The sequence below is a fragment of the Eptatretus burgeri genome, chromosome 13, assembly GCF_056783735.1.
Source record: "Eptatretus burgeri isolate ZD-2024b chromosome 13, Ebu_testis_v1, whole genome shotgun sequence".
NCBI lineage: Eukaryota > Metazoa > Chordata > Myxini > Myxiniformes > Myxinidae > Eptatretus > Eptatretus burgeri.
The window spans coordinates 67,332,173-67,342,172 of NC_140973.1; the positions used below are offsets into that span (position 1 = coordinate 67,332,173).

The 10,000-nt window shown below is 42.7% G+C and overlaps 1 protein-coding gene across 11 annotated transcripts in view; it reads right to left on the reverse strand.

Moving 5' to 3' along the window:
- LOC147014701 (neuronal PAS domain-containing protein 3-like) overlaps positions 1–10,000 on the reverse strand; it is a 449,452-nt gene that overhangs the window by 174,718 nt on the left and 264,734 nt on the right. For 10 of the 11 annotated variants that reach the window (XM_085852849.1, XM_085852841.1, XM_085852851.1 and 7 more), the window contains one exon: positions 9,580–9,669. The exons of the other annotated variant lie outside the window; for it this stretch is intronic. In XM_085852849.1, coding sequence (XP_085708975.1) covers positions 9,580–9,669 — 90 coding nt within the window. The remainder of the gene's footprint in view (positions 1–9,579; positions 9,670–10,000) is intronic. 11 annotated transcript variants of the gene reach the window in all.

Genomic DNA, 10,000 nt, shown 5'->3' on the forward strand with positions numbered 1-10,000 from the left:
TTCAAATCCAGCTGAAGGCAGCAGTATTAAGGATTTTGATTCTAAGCTTCAGGAAGTAGAGTTAGTTTCAGAACCACCACATCACTACCGAACGGTCAGAAAAACCCAGCTGGCTACATGAGATGCTAATCCCCCCCCCATTGTGCTTCACTCTTATTCCTTTCCTTTGTTACAGGAGGACATTCTGAATGACTATGGACTCATCCCTTCTCCTGTACCGACAACAATGATAATAAATAAATAAATAAATGAAACACAAAGGGAAATTTCAAAAACCGAAGATTACTAAATCCGATCATGAATGGATTTTCACTTCATTGCATCTTCAGTGGATCCGCATGTTAAAAATGAGAAATATTACACAGGTGGTGGCATGGTTAGAGAATTCGACTTAATGGTTAGAGTGTCCACCTCGAGTCTAGGAGGTTGGCGATTTAAAGCCCGGGCAAGTCATACCAAAGACTTTAAAAATGGTACATGCTGCTTCCTTGCTCGACACTCAACAATTAAAAGGATAAGAACTTGGACAATCCCCCACAAACATGTGAAACCATTCAATTGTTTGTGATTGGCTGTAGAAATACATGACGTCACATTCACATTTTGGTCAATCACAGTTGCTTCTGTAAAAATTACAAGAAGATTCATCAAAGTCGAAACTGATGCTTAAATGCCACATTTTCAGTCAGTGTTCTGGGCCCAGTCAGATTCCCGATCTTCATAAATTATCTCTCTAACTCTGGAAAATCCTCTATCTATTTGCTGATGACCCCCCCCTCCCTCTGCCATGACATCTCTCATCCTTCAGATTGGCAGGATGCAGCCTCTTCCCTCTCTTCAGACCTTGAAAAACATCACAAGCTCGTCAAACACTTAGAATATGTCTTTCAATCCTAACAAATCTCCCTCCCCCTCTCCCCCTCCCTCTTTCTCTTTCTCTTTCTCTCTCTCTGAAAGAGACCATCTGACAAACCCTTCCATCTACTTTCTTAACAATCCTCTTGAGGAAGTTCAGTCATTCAAACTAATGGGTCTCAATATCAGCCATGATCTTTCTTTAGTAAACCACATTTCAAAGTCGGCCTCCAAAGTCAGTCACTGACTGGACATCCTTGGCACACCTGAACTCCTAAACACCTACAAGGCCTTCACTCAAAACTTGATGGAGTATGGCACTCCCCTTTGGGCTGGCTCCCCTGCATCACACCTTGTTCAGCTTGACGCTGTGGAAACGAAGGCCTTCAAGATTATTGGCATCTCCTGCAATGAAATGGAGTCTATGGACCGATCACTTTCCCATCACAGACAGGACAGTGGTCTTTCTGTCTTCTAGTACTGTCTCTTTTCTCTTCTTTCACCCTCTGCCCTCTCCATGCTTTGTCCCCCTCCCCCACCCCTACACTCAGGGTTCAGCAGGGCATATGCAGTCCACCATCAACCCCCTTCTGGATAAACTAACTAACTAACTAACTCCAGGATCACTGCTCACCTTCACTCATTTGTTTCCCTATTTTTCCAACTGTGGAATCAACTTCCACATTCTCTTCAATCTCATTCCTCCCTCCATGTCTTTAAGACAGTTGTTCACCACCATCTTTCAGACCACCCCCCCCCCCAAAAGAAACCATGATCTTTTCTATCCCCATTAACCCCACCCCCTCCCTCAACCCCAAGCCAACCTCCAACCAAATTTCCAGTTTTTCTTACTGAGAGTTTGCTTCTCTTTCCATCTTGTCCACCTGACCATGTGTCTTCCCCTACCCCTCTTTCCTGCCTACACCAATTATTTGTCCAAGTTTCCCTCTATTTTATCCTTGACTCCTGTTGTTGGTGTTTTCCCCCCTCTTTATATTGGACCTTTTGTTCTTTTTGACACTGGTATGCTCAATGTTCTTGTTCTTCCACAAGTCGTGACCTTGTACAAAAAAAAATGAAAGTGAAAATGTCTTCATTATCAGATCTGTTAATTTTTACTTTTTGAAATCCGACTTGTTTGAGTTCAAGAAAATTCCAAATTTTAGAGCCTTCATCATTGCCGAAAACTTCCCAATAATGTTTTGTTGCTGGCATTCCCGATTTCAAATATTTCCGGGATAGTTCTGAATGTATATGAACTACACAGTACAATAACCAATTGAGACATCCTATAGGGTACATTTGAATGTCTGCAATTAAAAACACGACCACACAATTACATTCACCTGTTCTCTGTCCTCCAAACAATAACTTTGTCACAATTATATAACATGGGAAGGGAATCAAGTTCTACATTTGTCATGATTTGGGGCTCTTTATTACCTATACAAATTAGTAGGACATTTTGACCCCCTCAACCATTCCCATCCGTTATTTCCACAATCCTCCTCTACTCCCCTAATTTCCCTTCCCAATCCTATCATCCTTCCTTTTCTCAATATTTAATTTCTCAATTTATCCCCCACTCCCAACACACCCACATTTTCACCCCAGCACATACATCTATCTACACAAATAAATATCAATGTGTGTAAGTGAGAGTGTGTGTCTGTGTGTCTGTGTTTCCTCCATAACTCCAAAACCATAAAACCAATCAGCCTGAAACTTTTCATGCATACTAAGAAAACTCCAAGGAAGTGCAGGAGTGAAAATTGGATGTTTGGGTTTAATTAAAACACTCCTTTTGAAGATAATTAACGGCCTTATTTAATTATATCCTTTATCAGGTGCATCCTCAGCCACCTCACTCTCTGGGGTTTTAAGGCATTTCCTGGGTAACCTCGTTGGGGTCTGAAGCCGCCATGTTTTTTGGCCTGCTCAACCATGCCTTGACTTGTAACAGGCCACAGGGATTTCTTAATGATAAAGTTTCTTTTACACTTTCCTTTCTCACATTATCGAATGCCTGTTAATCATAGCAATGAATCGTTGTGTACATCGCTTTTATAAGTACTATCGTTTTCAAATTAGGAGCTTGGAACGATTTCATGCACTATATGAAATGATATTCCATGATCTACTCTCACGGACTAAGTAAAGTATATAATCGAAACATTCTTTTGGTTTTGAGGATCAGATATTGTCTTGACTAAAAAAGTTTCGAAATCTGATTAAAGAAATAACGAGTCTCATAACTAGGCCGGTATACATATTTACTGCAAGCAAGGCTATATGTTCCCTCCTCCATACACACACACACAAGAAAATGTGAAATTTCCAAAGCATTAAACTTATCTTTTTTTTACTGCTTGGAGAATTTTATTGAGTAAACAAAAGATTTAGGAACGTGCCAAAATTAACCAGCTTCATTGAGCTGTATGATTTAATGCATTCACTGCGAGACCTTGCGCCCTGTCCCCCAGAGGGACTGCCTCGTGCCTATCCATAGCATTTGCCAGATCTGTGTCTATATTTTTGGAGGTTTTGTGGGGTGCTCTACAGGGTATCAAAGCAAAGATGGGAAAAAACGTTAAAAAAAGTTACAACGTTTGCGTGGACCCCGAACCGACGTACCATGTGACATGCACAGACGAGCAGGCAGAATGGTGGATTTAATGAAATATTTATTTCACGAGTGATTGAACTTTGCAATGTCTCCAGAGTTGTTCTACATTAAGCAGCAACACTTTTGTGGATAAAGTCATTTAATTAAATAAATTGATTTATTTCATTAACTGCTGCATGCGCGGTGAAGACCGGATATAAAGTTAAAGGTATCCTTCATGGTACGCAGCGACAGCCTGGCCAACCATTCCTTATCAACCATTTAATTGGAATGCTCGCATGAGTGCTTAAGCCACTTGCTGAGCGCCCATTGTTGATAGAGGTACAGCGGTATGTCATGCTGAAGGAATCGTTCATTCAATGCGGATGCTTTTGCTGTGCCACGTCATTCGGAGAGAGTGGTTCGTGCTCCGTCACCCTGAGTGAGTGGTTCGTGCTCCGTCACCCTAAGCGAGTGGTTCGTGCTCTGTCACCCTGAGCGAGTGGTTCGTGCTCCGTCACCCTGAGTGAGTGGTTCATGCTCCATCACCCTGAGTGAGTGGTTCATGCTCCATCACCCTGAGGGAGTGGTTCATGCTCCATCACCCTGAGGGAGTGGTTCATGCTCCATCACCCTGAGGGAGTGGTTCATGCTCCATCACCCTGAGGGAGTGGTTCATGCTCCATCACCCTGAGGGAGTGGTTCGTGCTCCGTCACCCTGAGCGAGTGGTTCATGCTCCATCACCCTGAGTGAGTGGTTCATGCTCCATCACCATGAGGGAGTGCTTCATGCTCCGTCACTCTGAGCGAGAGTTTCGTGTTCTGTCACCCTGAGAGAGTTATTCATGCTCCATCACCCTGAGCAAGTGGTTCATCCTCTGTCACTCTGAGTGAGTGGTTCATCCTCCGTCATCCGAGCGAGTGGTTCGTGTTCCATCAACCTGAGTGAGTGGTTCATCCTCCGTCATCCTGAGCGAGTGGTTCATCCTCCATCAACCTGAGTGAGCGGTTCGTGTTCCATCAACCTGAGTAAGCGGTTCGTGCTCCGTCAACCCGAGCAAGTGGATCGTGCTCTGTCAACTTGAGCGAGTCGTTCATGCTCCATCACCCTGAGTGAGTTGTTCATGCTCTGTCATTCTGAGTGAATTGTGAAATAACACCCAATTTCTGAGCCGTTTGCCGTATCTTATAAATTACCGAGCCAATTTGTTTTTTCCTCACGCAGCTGTTTATCAAGATTAATGTTTGTGAACATATCAATGTAACGTTGTTCTTCGGTGAAAGCTACTCAAGGCTTTTGGGTTGTATTGTATACAGTATGTACTGTTGTCGTTCATCACACTGACTCCAACCTGCCGATTCCTGAAAAATTGTCGATATCGGCCAAGCACTAATGTGTGTGTGTGTGTGTGTGTGTGTGTGTGTGTGTGTGTGTGTGTGTGTGTGTGCTTGTGTGTGTGTGTGCTTGTGTGTGTGTGTGCTTGTGTGTGTGTGTGTGTGTGTGTGTGTGTGTGTGTGTGTGTGTGTGTGTGTGTGTGTGTGTGTGTGTGTGTGTGTGTGTGTGTGCTTGTGTGTGTGTGCTTGTGTGTATTGTTAGTAAACCATAACATATTCTCTCTGCTACCTCCCCTACCCCCACCCCCTTTCTCTCTCTTTGTCCCATCCTTGCTCCATCCCCTCCTAATACAGTGCAGAACCCTCCTCCCACACCTCTCTCACTCTCCCCTCCTCTCTCTCTGTCTGTGGACATTTCCGCATTGTGGCTAGGAATGGATGGTGTTTGTCTCCGGACGTGTCCGAGCAGTGTTTATGTCCGGACAGGAGTTTGTTTCCGGATGCGTCTGGCCGTTTACGTTTTGTCTCCCACCAATGGGCTGGATCTGCTAACCTGAAGCAAAATCGAATTGGCTTGATTTTGTCATCTAACCAATTCATCCATGTGGTTTTGTCATCATCCATCCACAACTTTTTTTCTTTCTTCGACGTGACTGCATTCTTTGTGTCATGATGCCTGCTTTTGACGTACAATGAGAAGCATTATTATCATTTAAACCTTCAATGACTATGTTCGACTCCGGTGCATCTGTGTGTATTTCATTCCAGATTAAACACATGAACATGATGACATTCATGGAAATAATTATGACTGCCGGGGTCAGAAAAAAAGAAAGAAATAATAAATTCATACTGTAGTTCAGCCATAAAGAAACTTTCCCACTTCCGGTTGGCGGTGGCATCACTAACCGGAAGTGACGGAAAGCTTACTTCCTCTTTTGCTCTGATGCAATGCTTGAAACGTCAGCTTCTTCTTCCCTAAAATCCCACAGTGGTTAACATACCTCAATCAATGTCACTGACTGTAACTCCAAATTATATTTGTTGTAGGCTACTTGTGGTAAAGTAGACCCTAATGACTTATGGAGGACATTTACATATTATGTACACCCAAATTACACATTTACAGGGTTTAAGGCTTGTGGTGGAGTTTAAACACATATCATTTGCACACATCTTGCAGACAAATAGTTGGACATGACCTCAGACAAACAAGCGCTGAGCTTGGAAGAAATGATGTAACTTCCTGGGGTACTCTGGGCACCGGCAATGCCATCTTTCTGACGTCTCTTTTCTCTCTACACCCTCTCCTCTTTTTGTTCTACAATATCGAGACATTTGTTGAAATAAATTATATTTATGTACAATATTTGTATGAAGTTTTAGTGTTCAATATCCTTTCTCCTCCCAATTCCATAACTCCCCCCACACAACCTCCCTATCTCCAACTCCCTTCCCTTGTGATCTCTGTTATCTCCCTTCTCTCAATCATATTTTTTTTTCTTCTCAATTTGCCATTGACTACGCATGTACATGTTGGCAGCATGTAACCACCTACTCATAACAAGTCTCGTTGAGTTTTTTTTTTTCACTTCTCTGCCTTTTATTGTGTTCATGGGATGTCGTTGGCACTGACTTGCAATGGTAAGAATATGAGAATTTGAATGCCTGTACCAAATAGTCTTGAGGGCAGAGTCAACTACAAAGCTTGCAATTGCACCACCTATGCACCATACTTGGCTGACCAGATAACTTAGACTTCGAGGTATGTGAACTTGGGTTTAAATCCTGACCCAGCTATAAACAGAAACGGTCATCTTGATGTTTCATAGGCAGAGCGAGGCATCGATGTGTCCTTCAGATGGAAGGAAAGCTGGAGGACCCGTCTGCTAGCACTGATGCTTGGTAGAGATTTAAGGTCCTACGGTGTCTTTCGCAAACAGTAGGCGACCTATCACCGGCACCTGGAACAAATTACAAATTCCTGCTCTGACTGACTGCTGGGAAGGCAATGGCAAACCACCCAGCACAACCAAACCATCCATCATACCCCTTTCCAAGAGACTGCTTTGGAAGCATTGATGCTCTGTAAAGAGTATGGTACTGATGTGTTGATGATTGAAGATGATGATGATGATGATAATGATATACTCAGCCACAACTCCTACGTGATAGTAACTAAACAGCTTGATTCCTATCAACGATCACGATATGGTAATTGTCCTTTCTGGCATTTTGAAGCAATTTGTAGAATATATTTACCGATTGGATTTCTCCTTGAACTAATGTAGAAATCCAATTTACTTTGATCACGTGATGCAAAACGATGGGAACTGCACACATCGGAGGAGTCAATGAGAGCGGGCACACGTCGAGAATGTAACACAACAGTCAGGACCAGTCACATTGGTAAACTGTTCGAAGACATTAGTCATTAAAGTACAGCATTGATGGCAAAACGATCGCTACTCAGACAGTTATGGACACAAACATCATTGAGTGACGGGGAGCCAAGGGAAGATGGACTCGTCAAGGTTGAACAGAATCAAATGGAAGCTCAGTCGACACAAACGTTCGATACAGGGCAAGTTGCTTTCAGGCCAGATGTTAAGAATCTTTCAACAAATCGACAAGCACAGGTAGAGAGAATTGTGTAAACCGCTCGTCTCAGGCAATAACGATAAAGTACAATGTTATAAGAAACAAAGACATAGGACAATATTCCTGAGAGATGGGATGTTGGCCGGAAAGCTCTTGTTGAGACGAACTCTTTGAGACGGTTTGTGATAACGCAGTTTCAACAGAATATAAAACAATTAGTATTACCTCTGCCACCGAAGGTGGGCGGAGGTTATATTTTCACACCTGTTTGTCTGTGAGAAGGATGTCTCAAAAAAGTTTTACACCGATTCGGATGAAACTCAGTGGACAGGTTAGGTTTCTGACAATGACGAATTGATTCGATTTTGGTGAAGATCCGAATGCGGATCCGAAAATAAAAAAATGATTCTTCACCATTGAGAGATATGGCGAAACCGATATCTAGCACAATATCTCAAAAAAAGTTGCGGACTGATTCGGATGGAACTTGGTGGACACATTTAGGTGTGTGACAAGGAATAATTGGAGTCGATTTTGGTGAAGATTCGGATTTGGTGAAGATTTGGTGAAGATACGAGGATTTATTAATTTTTTTTAAAGTGATTCTTCACCATCGAGAGATGGTGCCAAAAACTATATTTGGCACTATGTTTCAAAAAGTTGTGGATGGATTATGACAAAACTTGGTGGATAAGTTGGGTCGGTGACAAGAACAAGGCGATTCGATTTTGATTCAGGTCCGGTTCCAGATCCAGCCTATCAATGGGATACAAAACGTAAACCGTTCGGCCTGGCGGAGGTTTGCGCTCAACCGAGTGTCGTTCAAGTTACCATTTGTTGTATTGCCTAATTGCTTCATTTATTTGTTTCCATTGTATGACAGAGCTTAAAAAAGTAAGGAGCCCAACATGAACCCTCACAAACACCTGTTTCACTCCAAAAGTCCAAAGAGCTGGAAAGTGCTTCCTTAAGATGTGCCACAATTCCAGTAGACCCTTTGCTCCCTTAATTACTGTGTAAGGCTGAATGGATGCCATCCCGATTAGCGTATCATTGTCGAGCATGCTCTGCGAAGGCGATGGCTACTTTGAAATGATATGAGTGCCATCCATTTAATGGGATGACGCCATCTGCGAATCGATTGAGGAGTAAGAATATTAATGACCATCACCGAATGTCGATCCAATCTGGCAGGTTTGGGATCAACGTGAACCGTCTGCGGGCGGACAAGTCTGCAGACGTCTTCAACTGTCTTTTGAGTGGATGGCTTAATATCCTCCAAGCCGATTTCAGCATTCTGTGGAGTCGATACGACCACGTCATCCTTTCAGGTGGAGATTGTATGGCAAACTTTCGGTACAAGCTCGAAAAACGGTCAAAAATAGCTGGATAATAAGACGAGCATTTTAAAAACCATTATGCGCTCAGATTAAATGAAATGTCTTCACTTGTTAACTTTTTGTGGAAACGAATATTTTCGAAACCATTTCATTGATAGACGACCTTGACGACGTGCGTAAGTTATGGAGGTGCTATTGACAAACTGTCCTTGTAGAATCGAGGATTCCCGAAGTGCATTAAGAAATGCCACTTGTGGACCGAAGCAGTCACTAGATCAACTAAAATGCCATGAAAGCAACAAAAGTATTGACCGGTCTTTCGGCCTTTCCGAGACCATTCCTGCAGTTTTCTGAGGCAGGTATTTCGTTTGAAATTTTTTCAAAATCTCTGCATCTTGGTGCTTTCAAGTTCTTTCTATGCTTTTTACGTCCAGATTTTTTGGCATTTGGTGAACTTGCTCGGAGTGAGAAAGAAAAGGGCAGCAGACCATAAGAGGTGCGATAAGGAGTAAAAACAAACAAAAGAAGCAAAGATGTACATACAGTACAGTAATGACAATGCTTGGAAATTCTAATTCAAACTGCCACACATCATTCCCTTGTGCAGCCATACGTGTTACACCATTATCTTGGCACGTTGACAACTAATGGCAAATTAACTGCCACATTTACAGCAATTAAGCTCTGTGATGTCATAATGGTACTGCGTTGCACATTTCCTTTGCTGGTTCACTTTTACTATCGACAAATCATATCTTTTTAAAAAACGAACAGTGAAAGGATAAGAAAGGGATGACATGATAAAAAGAGAAAGGATATGAGAAGTTGAACGCACAGTCTTACCTGTGACAAACCCAGGTATATGGACACGGTTTCTGAAATGTACAGGAAACGACCCTCGTGGTTCAAGACAAAGATGAAGCCATCCATAGACTGTGTGAGAGAGGTAAACACATGAGACATTCCATTCGGTGGATTGTTTGAAAACTTTACTCTTGAGCACAATGGAGGTTAAAAGGATATCATCCTCATCATCCTCATCATCAATGCACACCATACTCTACAGAGCGTTGGTGCTGCCGCAGCAGTCTCTTGGTGAGGATTATGCTGGGTAGTTTTCAGTTGCCCTCCTAATAATCAGCAAGAGCAGGAATTTGTAATTTGTTCAGGACGCCGGCGATAACTCGCTTACTTTTCACAAAAGACAATGTGGGATCTTTAATGACCACAAACGACCAGTGCTGGTAGACGGGTCCTCCGGGTT